We start from the raw sequence: 16913 nt of genomic DNA on the forward strand, positions 1-16913 counted from the left end.
TCTTTTTAATACTTTATTTTGTAGTGTTGGTATAAAAAGTCTGAGTTAAAAAAAATGTCCATTCTATGATCAAAAAGTAAAGATTTAGGTGGTAATTATCTTTTGTCAGTCCTGTTTGTACATCGTGCATATTGACAAGTTTTAATTATGTCATACTCATACTTTGTTGTTCACATATGCAATCAAACATTTACAGTTTGGTAATACTTTTGGAACTACGACGGCAAAAGCCTCCGTTTAATAACTGGATCCAACCATTGCCAGAGAAAACATTTTGACATCCAACTTGCCACATAAAAACTTTGACTTTGGATACTGAAGAAGGTCTACATCCTGTGTGATCCATCTGAAGCAAATTTTCTATTTAGAACATCTGTGAATTCACATTTGTGAAAAAAGCACTAATGTGCGAGTGCGAGCTATTGTCAAAATGTCTTTATTCCTCTTAATTTCATATAATTTCATAGTGGAATATTGCAGACGCTATAGTTTACCATGAGTGAGTTGGCTTAGTTAAAAAGTTTGTGTAGGTAATTGACTTCACTCTGTTAATGACTCAAACCAACTATATTCTTGTTTATACTAGTTACAGCTTTAACATGGGAAGGGGGGCGTCGACTTGCATCAATTGTCAACTTGAAATGTTGTGTTTTCCAGCAATGTCTGATATTCTTCCTGGGACGTTTTCAGTTTCTATCGGTACGTACTAGAGCCAGAGGTACAATTCACTGCCGACGGACACTTGGCGTCGGGCCCGATGGCTCGGTTCTCCAACATGCCACCAGCGCCGCTGCTGACACAGAACATGCATGTGCCAGACAACTGGCTGGTGGAGTCCGTGGCCAGTCCGTACGACCTGGACAACATCAGACTGGAGGAGGTGGAGAGTGTGGTACACAGGTAAAACTTGACATACTGAAAATCAGGTGGTGTATGTGTAGACTACTCTAGGGAATAGTCAAAACAAAGATTTTTTAAAATTTATATTACTTTTTGAGGAAATAGCACTTGACTTAGAATGTGGCAACTGACTTATCGAAGATAATAATTCCAGACAGTTCACCTGTTTGTGGAACACACAAAAAGTAACACACCATTCTAATATTTCCTTCTTCTCGTTGTTCGTTGGGGTCGTATGGGCAAAATATGAAATTATTGGGTTTTGGATTTTTTGTGTATTATGGATTATTGTTTCTTGGGGAATTTAGCTGTGTAAAAACCAACTAATCCTACTCCTGCTTCACAAATGTATTGAGTTAAAATCTTGTAAAGTGGTCTTATGTTATATCTTTCATCAACATCATGTGTCTGCTCAAGCAATTTTTAGAAAGGGGCAGAGTTCAGATAAAAAAATCGTATACATGTTACGTTTGACCTTTTGGGTGTTTGTTAGCCTCAGGACTCAAATTTTCTCTGACAAGAAGGCAAAACTATATTCAGTGGCGGCGATAAGAACCCGCGGGCCCCCCTCTCCGTTTAAAAACATTTTCCCATGTATGCCGCCTAAACTTGCAATTTTGCAATAAACTTGACAAGGCATCTCACGAGGCGTCATTAAAATCGTAAATACTTCCCGTAGTCATAAGTAATGGAAGAAACATTATCATAGTTTACCGTGGCTGCAAATGCAACCAAACCTATGACATCATTAGAAAGCAGCATCATCGTCTCCCGCGTTCACGGCCCAATCTAATATCACGGCCTAATATCTCACCGCGACCCGGCGGTGGTGATGGGTAAATCATTTTTCCGTAATCGCGGCTAAATCCTAGATATATCTCTCGCTAAAAAAGAAACGTCATTATCGTCTTCCGCAATCGCGGAAAAATACTGAACATCTGCGGCGGCGGAGACATCGTCATCGTCATCGTCACCCGCGGGGAAATGTTCTCGTCGATATCCGCGATCGCAGCAAAAGCGTAGGCCTAATCTTTCAATTTCGTGAGCGTGATCCTCAAGGATATAAAAGCTTTTACTTTTAATTGTGCATTATTGTATTGTATGGAATACTGAGAAAATCGGCTCGAGCTTGATTTTCTGACTTTGTGCTTGATCGCTCAAGCTTTTAGTCCAGGCTCTGCTCGGCTCGAAAATCTACATTATAGGCCTATTATAAAAATCAACCATTTCCAAAGCAACCCGATTTTGAACCGATCTGATTTGGCCTGAGGCCCTTAGGTAAGTAAAATTTTTTACCTGACTCGATATAAACACATCTTAAGTGCGAAGTAAACAAATCTAAAGGGCATCCTCCTAATAGTAAGACATGAAATGAAATGATTTCTTCTTGATATGAAATTCTTCTTTAAGAATTCCATTCTCAATGAAAGAATGTAATTATTTATTTGCTAGTCCCCTAGCCACCTAGGTTAATTTGCCGATTTGGTCGTAACAAAATTGTCAAGTTTATTTAGTCGAATCAGCATAGAGGATCCTCTATGGTGTCACCCGCTGGGGGCTAGGAGGATTAACATTAATGTTTTATCTTCCTAGGCCAGAGGCCACATTGCTTATAAATACGGCCCTATTATTATGCAACTAATTTTGACTGCGCCTTCACACAATCCACGGGGACAGTTAATGCAACCCGCATGACTGACGACAATTCTTTTACTTGGTAGGTTGGTAGATAATTTATATCGATCGGTCAAGTAATAGTGTTAGTTTAGCTGTTGTAAACTACTTGAACTATAGGTTTGAACAAATTTTCATAATAAAAAAACGTATTTTAATTCTCATATAAATATTGTTATGATAGGGGACCCGTGTGGCTGAGCCTGTCACACTATCGCGGGCCCGTGTGCCGGTAAAATTTACTGAAAATCCCGGTCAAGGCTCACGGGCCCCCCTAGCTCGCGGCCCCCCGCACCGCGGGCCGCTATCGCCGCCACTGACTATATTCCTTAAAAAACTCATTTAAAACCAAATATTGTATTCTTGAATTATTTACTGAATAAGTGCTTTACCAATCTAACTGTGATCTGTGATGGTTGCAGTCAGTTTGAGCTGGAGTACCTGTTGCTGGAAGGTCACTGTTTCGAGGCAGGAGGCAATCCTCCCAGAGGTCTGCAGATCACTCTGGGCACTGAGTCTGAGCCGGTGCAGGTAGACACTATAGTCATGGCCAACCTGGGCTACTTCCAGCTTAAGGCCAACCCTGGCGCATGGATACTGCGACTACGCCAGGGCCGGTCTGCGGATATATTTGATATCACCAGGTGCGAAAATGTTGTAGATATAATAGTCTAATTTTAGAAATAATTGTGTGTTTCCAATAATGGATTAAAGTAAAACTCTTTTAATCTGGTATCCGTCTAACAATTTTTCTGAATAGGTCTTCCAGGTCAAGATTTAAAACCAGACAATAACAAAAGATCCAATACTAAAGCTTCCGACATTTTTTGGATGTTGTTGAAACTCTTGGCTTACATGTAATTGTTATCCAGCCACGAGGGATCAGACACCCCTGAGAACTCTACAGACATTAAAGCGTTGATCAGCTCATTCAGACCTCACGTGCTGAAGCTGCGAGTTACCAAGAAGCCTGACAAGCTGTACATGGATCTCCTCGGAGAAGATGATCAACCCAACAGTGGCCTGTGGAACTCCATCACCAGGTAATACTTCTGACTTAATAGTTACCTATTTCAATACAGTAGACTCTGGCTCATTTGGTTTGGCCTTGTTCGGGACTCCCGCTAGTCCGGATCGGCAATTTCGATTTTTTTTAAACAACCAAGACTACCTCGGATAATCAAAAACTTGGATAACACGGCGGTAAAAATTATAGGTTATAATTAGACTAGTGATGGTCGGATCCGGATATCGGACAACCGGATCCGCCGGATCCAAGCTGGAACCGGCACCGGATCGGATCCAAAAAAATTCCGGATCCGATTTTTTCCCGATTTACTTCTAACATAAAGCTGTCTGTATCCATGTACAAGACCAGGTTTTCCCGATTTTTTACTCACACAAAGCTGTCTGTATCCATGTACGCTCATCCGGACTAAAGTGGCGGACGTCCGGTCCGGATTACAAAAAATCCGGACTATCGAGAGTCGAGCAAATACACATTACTGTATATAGCCGTTTTTTTTTCAATTTTGTTCCAGATCCACAGTGATAACTGGGCAAATGCACTTCCACCGGTAATAATGTTTACTGCCGAATTTTGTTCCAGGTCCACAGTAATGATAGCTGGGCAAATGCACTTTCACCGGTAATAATGTTTATGGCCGAATTTAGTTTCAAGTCCACAGTTATGATAGCCGGGCATATGCACTTCCACCGGTAATAATTTTTACCGCTGAATTTTGTTCCAGGTCCAGAGTAATGATAGGCCGGCATATGCATCTTCCACCGGTAATAATCTTTACCACCGAATTTAGTTCCAGGTCCACAGTAATGATAGCTGGACAAATGCACTTCCACCGGTAATAATGTTTACCAAACCGGTAATAATAGCTGGTAGTAATGTTTACACCGGTAATAATTTTTACCACCGTGTTATCCGGCTAATCGGTCTTGTACATAGATACTGACAGATTTGTGTTAGTAATAAAATCGGGAAAACATCGGTCTCGTATGCCTGTATCACCCCTTGCTTGCCTCTCTTTGTTATTCGTTCCAGGTCCACAGTACTGATAGCCGGGTATGTGAAACTCTACAGGTAAAATACCCTGTGTCTGTGTACAAGAAGATTATCTGTGTCCATACAGGGTGAATAAAAAAGTCAAGACTCCCCCATCTAATATTTTTCTAAGTTATAACACAGTACAGTCTTCTTGTACACAGGCACAGGGTATTTTACCTGTAGAACTTCACATACCCGTCTATCAGTACTGTGGACCTGGAACGAATTTAAGGAAGAGATTAACAAGAGGTGATTCAGGCATAAATAAATTGGATGCTGCATGCAAAAACCACGATATAGCATACTCAAGATCGAACTATTGTAAAATATACACAGATACCCTTTTGGTGGTAGTGCAAACTTAGGACAAAGTTTCATTTTATGATTTTGAAAAGTTGTAGTGTCCCCAAAAAATGAGGGATTATGGGCTCAATTGGAGATTACTCCATATATAAGATGTATTAATCTTTAAACATTACCAATTTAATTTTAAACAGTATGATTTAAATTGGCATTCTGTTAATTACGTTTTTTTTTAAACCCGCCCTTATGACAGTGTGTATCTGGATCCGGATCCGAAGATCCTGATCCGGTACCGACACAGGGCCGGATTTAGCATTTTTGCGCCCCTAGGCCCAAATAATTTTCCGCCCCCTAGTCTGGTCACAGTTAATTTCCTTCAAACCTTTATTTAATACTATATCATGCCCATAGACCTAAGTTAATTGCTTGAATACCACTCCTCGTCGGAATCATTGCAAGTTTTTCTTTTTTAGAATTGACTTGTTTAGTCTTAACAAAATGCCGTTTTAAACACTTTAGCAATTTTATGCTTTTAATAAATGCTCACGTTTGTGGCCATGGCACTGAAACAGAACAACTCAACGCAACCCACCGAGAAATCCTGAAAAAAACATGGCCATTGATTCCAATTCCAGGCCCAAAAACCTGAACCCCATAACAGATAACATAGACGTCTACGTGATAACATAGATTAAACATACTCCTTTAGTAGATTTGTCATAATTTTAGATTAGCTGAAAACAATTATTGTTATTTAAGCAGTATGTTTTATCTATGTTTATACATAGTTTATCCAAAATAAAAGGATCTAATCATTAACAATAGGTAATCTCCTGATGTTTATATTACAAGAAATTAATACACACATCATAGAACTAACCCTAAAATAATAGAAACAAAATTACGTAAAAACTAACGTCCAGTATCACCAACATGAACTAGACACGAAAACTTTTGAATTAACAATGTCATAAGAAGTCGACTTGAGTTATATTTAATCTATGGTCGTACTGAATCTAGGTTATATTTCCAAAGCAAAACAGAGCAATACTCCTGCCAACCATACCGATCCTAGGTCTGAGGAGAAAATGACAAGCATTGATGGTGCTTTGGAGGTATTGCATTTTTCTAAAATCTAATGCAAACTGAGATTAAAATTTTTTCGTTAATTTCCCATATTCGTTATTATATATTTTAACTTGATCCTGCAGATTGTTGTAAGCTAATCAAAAGATTAGTTAATAACTTTTGTTTTGTGAAGTGTGGGTGGAAACAATGTCTAGCACGTATGCGCCCCTAATCACTCTGATCACTCTGATCTGGTAGTACCGAGCCCGAGCCAGAGCCAGCATTAGTGGCAGTGCAGTGGCAATACGATGCGTACCCCTTGGGCGCTCGTCAACGTCAACATCCCTACAGCCTACTCCCGTATAGCCAATGATCGTTGTGATTCTGAAGAATTTTTAATTTCCTAACAATAAATTCTTCTTTAGGCAGAGTTTTTTTTATCAACTATGACTATTTATTTTTTGATAGCCTATAAAAAAAATTCCTCTCGACCGTGCGCCCTCTGGGACCTTGCGCCCATAGGGCCCTACTGGGCCTATTGGGAAATCCGGCCCTGTACCGACATTTTCTTGGATCCGCCCATCACTAAATTAGACCAAAATCGTATTGAAACTGGAGAATACGGTTTATCATTACAGTAATAAGTGATTTATGATTACATAAAAAGATATTTCTCTACCAACTTGTACCAACAATCGATTTATTACTGGAGAAATTGCATTTGCACGGCTATCAATACTGTGGACCTGGAACAAAATTTAAAAAACGGCTATATAGAGTACTGTATTTGCCTTGGTTAACCCGGCGGCTTGAATAATCACACCTCGGATACTCACATTTTACGTCTTCAGGCGTTCTTTGCAAAATCTGTGGTAATAATCATACAGTACAGTAGCCGACTGTAATTTACTAGGTGTAAAATGCAGTTCTCTGCTTGCAATATGGAGCGGAGTTAGCATATTAATCCAATACTTTTCTAAAGTCAATGCTACATCTGTTTAAATGGTTTTAAGTTACCTTTGTCAGTAGCTCAAATGGTCGTTAAAACTCTACAACCAGGTTTCGATGCTGAGTTGCACCATGATCACGTAAGTCAGCAGGATAACTTCTTGCTCACATGTTGGTCAAATTGACTTTGTTAAAAAGTTAATAAAAACAATACAGGACGTAAAAAACACATACATTTAAACACGAACAAGTATAAAACATATTACGAACGAGATCAATCTATCGAACGGGCCCGTCACGGTTATCGGCGGCAGGAGGGATCATGGTGCAACTCAGCATCGAAACCTGGTTGTAGAGTTTTAATGACCATTTGAGCTACTGACAAAGGTAACTTAAAACCATTTATTAAGTCTTATAGCTCAAGGGCAGAAAAAACAAAAATGTTTAAATACATCTGTTTCTCGTAAATGAGATACTTGCAGTATCCCACGTCAATGGTATCTTTTGTTCTCATTAATGGAATTATTCCTGTTTTCATTATGCACCTATTCAAAGTCTGCATTAATGGTACGTCTATGTGATATGCAGGAACCCCCCCCCCCCCTCAAACTTCACAGGTTATCCTGAACATGCACATGGGAGCGTAGCTTTAGTGAAACCCGGATGTTTAACCTTATATAATTCTAGTTATGAGCTATGTGACTGATAAATGAGAGGACCAGATTAAATTTAAAGTACTGAACCTTTTTATTATCTCAAAGAATAAACTATTCTATACAACGATAAACAAAAACAAACCCACTAATGAATAGCTAGTTGAAAACGTCCTGGAGGCAGCTAGAACTCTTGAGTATAAAATTCCCAAAAACAAATTTACTTCATATAATTTATATCAAACAAAATATCCGATCCAAAAGAATTTCCCTTATCAAAATCACAAATCCTATTTAACTTTTAATCCCCTTAAAATAAAACTTCCCCTTACAAAAGACATGTGACTAAAGGACCTAAGCCTAAGATAGAGCAACCAGTACTCACCCAAACCTTCTGGGCAGCCTGCCCTGGCCGACTGACCCATTTCTCTACCTCATTTGGCCTATATCTTGAATCCGATAGCTACTGAGTGCAAAGCCATCAGTGTTTACAAAAACACCTCCAGCATGCATCATAGCAAGCAAGGCCTGACCCCAGGTCATCAACCTAGCTTGCCTAGGCTACCCTCCATTACATCTAGTTCACATAAATGGAAAGTCTACTTGCAGTATCCAAAGTCAAAGGCCCATTTGGTTCACATAAATTAGATGTGTATTTGCAGTATCCAAAGTCAATGGTAGGCTTACTTCTGGTCTACAAATGGAATGTCTATTTGCAGTATTCAAAGTCAATGATACGTCGGGTTCACATTAACAAATTGTTTACTTGCAGTATCCTAAGTCAATGGTTCATTTGATTTACATAAATGGAGTGCCTATTTGCAGTATCGAAAGTTAATGGTACGTCTGGTTCACGTCAATGGAATGTCTACTTGCAGTATCTAAACTCAATGGTATCTTTGGTTCACATTAATGGAATTCATATTTGCAGTACCTTACCTTCCTAAAAACACCAGGACCCACGAAACGCTCTCCAACATTTTAATTTTTCTTCCGCTTTTTTAATACTTTACTAATGCAAACTACTGTAGATTCCCACTAATACGAACTTGGTTAGTCCTTGCTTAATTTGAACTTGCCATCACCTATCGCTATCGGTGACAATGTTATCAGTGGTAATCTCGTGAATATTTGCCATGGTCATGTGGATATCATCATCGTCTTCCCAAAACACGGTAGAAATCTTGTTTATCCACTGTGATCTCAAATTATCATCATTGTTTTCCGCAATCACGGAAACATTTATCGTCATCCTCCGTGATTATGGCAAAATATTGATCATTTCCCACAGTCATGAAAACATTATCATCCTCTTCCGCGATCATGGACAAATCTTACAGGAACAGAAAAAATCATTATTGTCTTTGGTGATCGCAGTAGAACCCTGAACATCCCCTGCGGTCATGTAGATATCATCATCGTCTTGCATGAATACGGGAATATATTAAACATCTCCTGAACTCGTGGGACAACATCATTGTCTACAGCAATCACAGAAACTTAATCTGTGATAGCAGTAAAATATTGAATAGCTCCTGTGGTAAGGAAACTTCATCGTCAACTCCCACCATTGTGGAAAAATATTTAATGCCTCCTGCGATCACGGGAACATTACTATTGTCTTCCGTGATCACTGTTTAATGATTGTCAGTTAAGCAATTAATTTGGTCATATTATTATGGTCCTCAGGTAATCTGCTTACTACTGTTCCAAACATGGTTCTTGTCCCAGGTCACTAGCGGGTTTGTACTGTATAAGTCAAAATCCAAATCATTAAGTCAAAATACTAACCAATAAAAAGCACAACAGAAATAAGTGGAATATACTTAAGAGCTTTCAAAATCACAAGTTGACGCAACCCTCATGACAATAAGCATGATCTTTCCAGGAATGTTATTACCATCCCTATCTCCCATAAGACCTATAGAGCCTGGTGAACAAGTGGAATAGAGTATAGTGTTAGAGCAGGAGCCTTCGGTCCCTAAGGTTTCAGGCTCAAATCCCGACGATCACCATTGACTTTAGCTATATGATAACTCCACGCCTCTTTAGGCATAGCCTGAAGTAGTGTGTAAAACGGTTTTGAGTTAGAGACTAGAGTCCTGGGATGTGAAAGAAGGTTGAAAAATCAGCGCAAGCTATGTAAAATAAATGGTTGAAGAAGAATTAACATTTTTAGTGGTTTTCACTGAAGATAATATCTTAGCCTTACATGGTCAAACACTGATAACTAAAAACTTTACGTGTTGCAGATTTTACTTTGAATATCCATTCACCAATCCAATTTATGAACTGAGGTAATTTGTATTAACCAACCCAAACACCCTTACTTATCAGTGTTGGAAAATCAAAATATTTTAAAATTCATTCATATATTTTTATTTTTTACAACAATTTATGTATTACCTGAAATGGTTTTTGTTTTTAGTTTTAATAGTTATGTATCATTAAGTAAAATCTGATCCCCTGTAATTTACACTGGTGTTTATACTTGTGTAGCTTTGTAGAAGATTAAAATCAAAGATATAACATACTTCCACATATATATTTTTTTATTATTATGGATTGTGTTTTTTGATAACCATTTAATAACTGTTATTTCATCTTCTTTAAATCTATCTTAACCAAATAAACTATTTGTTAATCCTATAGTATTATAACCAACCATTTTATCACACAATGACTATCAATTATGACCCAAAAAGCCATCACGCACCCTTTTTCATGATTAAATAGATATATGAACTGTATCTAATCGTTTCAGTCCTTAGATATTGTAGTTATTCATAAAGTAATAATTGTGTACACTACTACCACAAAGAATATGTGTGAAATCTATATAAAAATAGTTAAAGATTGCTTATCTATTCTGTTTATTGGTGTTGCTATGTTTTCTTCTTTTTTGTTCAATACATTCAATATGGAAGCATACACAAATTAAATAATTATCTCAATACTGTTTAGTTAGAGTGTAGATGTCTGCTCTGAAGAACTGTCTATAAATTATTCCTAAAGAATTAAAAATCAATAATTCTATGATAAACTTGGCATTTTTGCCAATTTTGTTATTGTTATTATAAAAGACCAACTTTCAGAAAATTTTTAAAAATATAATTGTTAAATATCGTAACAAGTTTGTGAAGGAATTTTGTTGTGAAACACCAAAATATCTTTAGTAAATTATATACCTATATATCAGGCCATAAATGATATCCAAAACTCAGGAAAATACTTATATACTAAGAAAATATTGTTATTTTAAGACAACCATGATGTTCCAATGTCTGCAAGTCAGCAAAATGAAAATGGGTGTCGGCTGCTAGTGCCACTGCAGCACAAAATAATTACACAACAGTAGACGACAGTTAGTTATTATTTCACAACATCATGAAATCCAATACAGCACAATATTTACTCAAAATTTATAACTATATATTTATTTTTGTTTTCATTACACATTGATGTAATGTATAGGCAAGATGGCATAGTGATGATGTTTTCATGTCTTTAGATATTATGCATCAACAAAGTAAATTCCATCTCGTAAAGATCTGAAGTAGAAATATCGTGTCCAAAGATCGCGAAAACTTTATCCTGAAAAACCCCAAATATTCAGTCTTGATAAACTGTAGTAATTTTATTTTTATGGTATAGCCTCTGGATCACTGATTTTTACAATAAAAGGTTTAAATTACCTGTATGCTGAAGATGTGTTTTTACAACACGAAACGGCTGTAGTCAATTAACTACAAACCAGGATCACTTGACGATACAGGTAATTTAAACCTTTTATTGTAGTAATTTTGTTTTTTTGACTATGGCTACAAAATTGAAGTTTCAGGCGTCCATCTATTGTTTTGTTTTACTTTCTACCTATAAAACTATGACCAAGAATTACTGATCTTATTGTGTGTAGCACGTTTAGCTCCAAGGACGAGCCAGTAGACCCGGCTGACACCACCATCAACATCTTCTCTGTAGCCTCCGGACACTTGTACGAGAGGTTTCTTCGCATCATGATGTTGAGTGTGCTAAAGAACACCAAGTCTCCTGTCAAGTTCTGGTTCCTCAAGAACTATCTTTCTCCCACGTTCAAGGTGAGTGACATTATTTTATTCTAGATCTCTTTCTTTCTTCTTTTGTCATTTACTGTTTGTATTTAATTTCTCGTAAGGTAACATTCCAAACTCTGGTCTTGTCTAACGTCAATCATTTGTTATAAAGCATCATTAATTTGGGTGGGAAAAAGATTTGTAATGCTCCAATACAGCATTCTATTGGTATGTCACATATACATTGCTAAACCTTAGCCATTGTACTAACTAAATTGAATTGAATTTAAATTTATAGTTTAAAACGTATGGCATCTGATTTTAGAATTGAATAGAATCAAACTAGCAGCTTTCAGATTTGAGGGTGAGCAATACCACTCGCCTACCCAGACATTCACATTTTAATGGGGCTTTAAAGTATTGTAAAGTGACAAGATAAAAACTAAGTTTATGGTTCTTAAATTCAATTTTTAGTGCCAAAGTGGAGTAAATCAGGGTAAAAAATCAATAATAAAATAATAAAATGTGCTTCATTTCTCCCAACAAGGGCAAGTCTTTCTATCATTGATTCAGTAACATTTTTGTTTTAAACTTGTATGCAATATAAGATAAGATTTTATTTTGCCAAATTAATTTTGTACAAGTGAATAGGCACATCAATATTAAGGTACAATACAAAGCACTAAATACATTTTTAAGATAAGCCTATGTTTACTCAAACTTATCAGCTCTCCATACTCCTTTAATATACTCAGCAACACAATAAAAACTATAGTCAAAGGTAAAAGGCTCTACTGGCCTTAAAAATTCTAAAATTTGTTTCTTGAGACATAGAGCACTGGCATTGCTGCCTTAGTTTCACAATCTGTCTCGCTCTACCAACTGAGCAACCGACTTACCAAATCTGCCTAGTAAAACTCACCATACATGCACATAAACTACTGTCACATTTCAATGATGTTTTCCATTGCCAAACAGGACTTCCTGCCAAGGATGGCCAAGGAGTATGGGTTCGAGTACGAGTTGGTTCAATACAAATGGCCTCGCTGGCTGCACCAGCAGACGGAGAAACAGAGAATCATTTGGGGCTACAAGATACTCTTCCTCGACGTGCTCTTCCCCCTCCACATCAAGAAGATCATCTTTGTGGATGCTGATCAGGTACGTTTTAGCCTTTAGTAAGAAGATAAATACTATGTCTCATTTGTTGACTGTTTACAACAACCCTCCTAACACAATGATGGGTTTCAGGTCAAGAACAGATCTTATAGCCATCAATCTGGCCCACATTTGTTTATACTATGTTCAAAAAATTTCGGCGGTTTGAGGGGAAGGGATTCCATCCCCTCCACTTCACCCTAACTGTGAAACAACAGCTGATGTGTAAATTAAGCTAAAAATAGGAGTCGGGGAATCCAGGAAACCTTCCCCTTAAACCACCTAAATTTTATGAACAGACTATAATAACCTTTACAACTGTACATAAAATAAGTAAGACATTAGACATTAGACATTATTTATTTGCACATAACATTCTTTTAGATGTGACAACATATAGCACAGGTGCATTGTCAAAATTGAGCCTAGACTAGAAAAATACAAAGTAACAGGAAAAAAATACCTAGCCAATTTTTTGCAAAGTTAGAATAGATTGATTAATTACTTCTCGTTGTATTTTAGTTACGGTATTATGGATTAAGTAAGCCTACATATTGCCTGGTGTAAACATAGTACATGTCTGTAGATAAGTGGAGTGCAATGGGTGTGTTGCTCGGATGATTTCTGATCAAATCGGACACTTACATCTTTTGCTTTATCTGTTCAAAAAGTAAAAAAACATTGTCGTTCAATTTTTCAGCTTGTGTATTTTTTTAGGGGTCTGCGGTGCACCGAAAAAGTCGGTACGGTACGGTACAAGCTTAATTACCGTCATCGGTTTGGTACAGCATTTTACACGGTACAAATTCGGTTCGGTACAGCCTATTATAATAATAAATTACTTTCAGTTTACTGGAGCACATAAAAGTCCTCGGTTCTCGGTACAAAATCGCCAAAATCGGTACGGTACGCGGCTACTTGTATTTTTGCGTTTTTCTGCTCAGAACTGTATTGAAACCATTATTTTAAACTTTAAGACATTGACATTACTATGAAAATGGATAGTATCCTACATTCATGGTTTTCTAACGACAATTACTGTACCACACATTTTACTACTACGAGGATTGTGTCAAGAAAAATCACAGTTAAGATAGAGATACTTTGAATAGCCATGATAAAAGTGGTTTTAAAAATAGGATACGAGTTTTTAGGAATAAACATGTTTAAAACATTTATTGACAAGATAATTTCACACAACTGGTAAATTATTTCCGACCAACACAATGTCTAGTTGTTTGGTTTCAATACAGTTCTGAGCAGAAAAACGCAAAAATACAAGTAGCCGCGTACCGTACCGATTTTGTACCGAGAACCGAGGTACAAAATATTGTACCGTACCGACATTAAATTTTCTGTACCGCAGACCCCTAATTTTTATATATAATCATGCCCTTCCCTTAAAATGTTTGCTCAAGTCTGTGTATATTAGTGTCTAACAATCAGTGTGTTTTCCAAACTGACATTAGTTTGCATGTTACTTACAGATTTTTTTGATCACATTACTCTTAAAATACAAATCCCTTCTATTTACAAAGATGTTAGGTTTAACAAGTTTTGTTTTCCCATAGCTCTGTTTTGTTGTAAAATTGTATTCTTGTTCTTTTAAGGTTGTCCGAGCAGATATGAAGGAACTAGTTGATTTAGACCTAGGAGGAGCTCCGTATGGTTACACTCCTTTTTGTGACAGTCGAACTGAAATGGATGGTTTCAGGTAGGTTGGATAATTTTGATTCATCTTTTGTTTTGAGTTAAAGTAAAATGACTGTTTTGTCTACTATCCTTCACTCATAACTAGAGATGGGCCGATTCCTGAATTGGTCGATTCCGATACCGATTCCGATTCTACAACTTTGGTTTCAATTCTCGATTCCGCACTCGATACCGATACCTGTTAAAAATTCATTTAATAACACATATAACTACTTATGATATAATTTTATTTAATCTTTATACAATAAGATAGGCCTAACTGCATTGTATTGATTAAGGTTACATAGATTAGGTTAGCCAATAAGGAAAATAAGATAGGGCTATTTCAAGAAGACATGAATTTTAACATATTTTATTAAATTAAATTGAGCACAATCACCAATTTAGGTTGGCCTAAAATGTTCTCAGAGTTTTTGTTTTTCATAAGAATTCATAATTCGTACATCTAGGCCTACAATGAATGTTCCATATTGCTTGAGTTATAAACTCAAAGTCATCTTCAATATTGTCATCATCAATATCACTTAAAAAAATATCACTTAGTGTCATATAAAAAAGTTATGGAGTTCGTCACATCACTAGAACGGAGTCCGGAGTCGGAGATCATAATCATAATCCATTTTGAACAACTCACTATGCACGCACAGAAAACAAACAACAAAACCAAAACATAGGTTAAACAATTCATTTGCCATTTGCAAACTCATGAGTCATGACAGCTGTTTCAGTTCAGTCAGAGAGAAACAAGAAACAACATACAATAACGATAAAAATACATCGCTAAATGGCTTTCTACAATAGTCACCATGAAGCCCTGAATTAGCTGAACAGTTCGTGGGGTCTCATATCTTATAATGTCATAGCTTATAATCGTGAATTTGTTCCATAGCTTATAATCAGTCATAAGCTATGCCACACTTTCACAAAAAATTATAAGCTATGCCACAATTTGGAGTTAGAAAATGTGAGTTAAACAACTAGTACCATTGACTATATACACCTTATGTGTATTATATGTATTTATTAAATGCTTGTACCTAGTGATGTGGGCCGGGTAAATACCCAGTGGGTAGGTAAATATAAATTGGGTATTTACCCGGGAATTTACCCCAGGCCCGGGTAAATACCCAAAAACTGGGTATTTATAATTTTTATTTAAGTTATAGAAGATTGAGATGTTTTTTTGCAATTATCACCCTGTAAGGATAGTAAAATGATGATAAAATGTGTTAATTAAAATTTCATATGGTCACTACTAGCATTTTACTTCTGGGTACAATCGCCATAAATACCCAGGTCTGAGCATATAGCATAATCGGCATAAATACCCTGGTCGCATGGTTGCACTGGTCCTGACCTGTTATGATTTTTTAATTTCTATGATGGATAGATGAATTTATTTTATTGAAAGTGAAGAAAAATAATTTGCAAAGTAATAATTATCTATTTTTATACTTATTTAATACGCAAGCAGATTTTTTGTGACAATTACTCCTCCGAAACTACTGAACCGATTGTCATGTTTTTGGTGTCATTGGAAAGAGAGTTACGTGAACTTGTGCAGGAAACTTTCTTTTTACGGAAATACTGAGAGAGTGAGGCCCTGAAGCCCTTTAAAGTTTTTAATTTCTCCATAAGATTAACATTGGAAACAAAAATTGTTATGAAACTCCAGCTGTTGTCAGAAATCAAAAGTGAGAAGAAGAGCATGTTAATTATAAACAGTTAATAAGTTTGCTAATTTAACAGTACCTACATACATTTGCTGACTTGGTTGAAATTCGTTTTAAAATAACGCCTATAATATTGCCAGCAATTGCTCGAATTCGAGCAACAGGGACACTAGTTAATTATAAAAATTTAACCTAGTAGTGGCCTAGGCGTGTAAACAACTTAAGAAAATAATTCAAACTCAATCTGTAGGATGGCAGGATTTAATAATATTTTTGTTCTAGATCTTTTGTTGGTATCAATGGTATCAAAAAAAAAAAACTAATTTCATAAACTTGTGATACAAAACATTTAAATCTATAGCACAATACATCTTTCAAAACTATATTAAGTTAGACCAAAAAAGAGGAGATACATTTTTTTAGTAGGTTTATCCAAATATATTATTTTTTCCAACTAAGCGGTAACACAGAAAATTTTAATTACTTTTAGTATTCTGCCATTCTGCCTTAGGTCTCTCTAGCTTTCCAAGCCTTTTATACGATAAAATTTTTTAACCATCATAATTTAATAACAGTAGAAGTAGGTTTAGGTTCATTATTTCTCTGATGAGGGGTTGTCTTGATAAAAAAATGAAACCCCATTCTTATTTAGTTTTATTTAAAAAAAGTGCTAAATCATTAAATAAAAGGTACTAGCAAAGCTTCAAGT

The 16913-nt window shown here is 36.4% G+C and overlaps 1 protein-coding gene across 2 annotated transcripts in view; it reads left to right on the forward strand.

Annotated features, from left to right (window-relative positions):
- LOC128991628 (UDP-glucose:glycoprotein glucosyltransferase-like) overlaps positions 1 to 16913 on the forward strand; it is a 45767-nt gene that overhangs the window by 22040 nt on the left and 6814 nt on the right. The window contains exons 18-23 of one of the 2 annotated variants that reach the window (XM_054414680.1): positions 691 to 900; positions 2997 to 3218; positions 3447 to 3617; positions 11525 to 11705; positions 12639 to 12821; positions 14429 to 14532. In XM_054414680.1, the coding sequence (XP_054270655.1) occupies positions 691 to 900; positions 2997 to 3218; positions 3447 to 3617; positions 11525 to 11705; positions 12639 to 12821; positions 14429 to 14532 (1071 nt within the window). The remainder of the gene's footprint in view (positions 1 to 690; positions 901 to 2996; positions 3219 to 3446; positions 3618 to 11524; positions 11706 to 12638; positions 12822 to 14428; positions 14533 to 16913) is intronic. The other variant, XM_054414681.1, reaches the window with a different exon arrangement.

Source organism: Macrosteles quadrilineatus, unplaced genomic scaffold, assembly GCF_028750875.1.
Source record: "Macrosteles quadrilineatus isolate MER2022 unplaced genomic scaffold, UCM_ALF_1.0 Scaffold_4__1_contigs__length_99947679, whole genome shotgun sequence".
NCBI lineage: Eukaryota > Metazoa > Arthropoda > Insecta > Hemiptera > Cicadellidae > Macrosteles > Macrosteles quadrilineatus.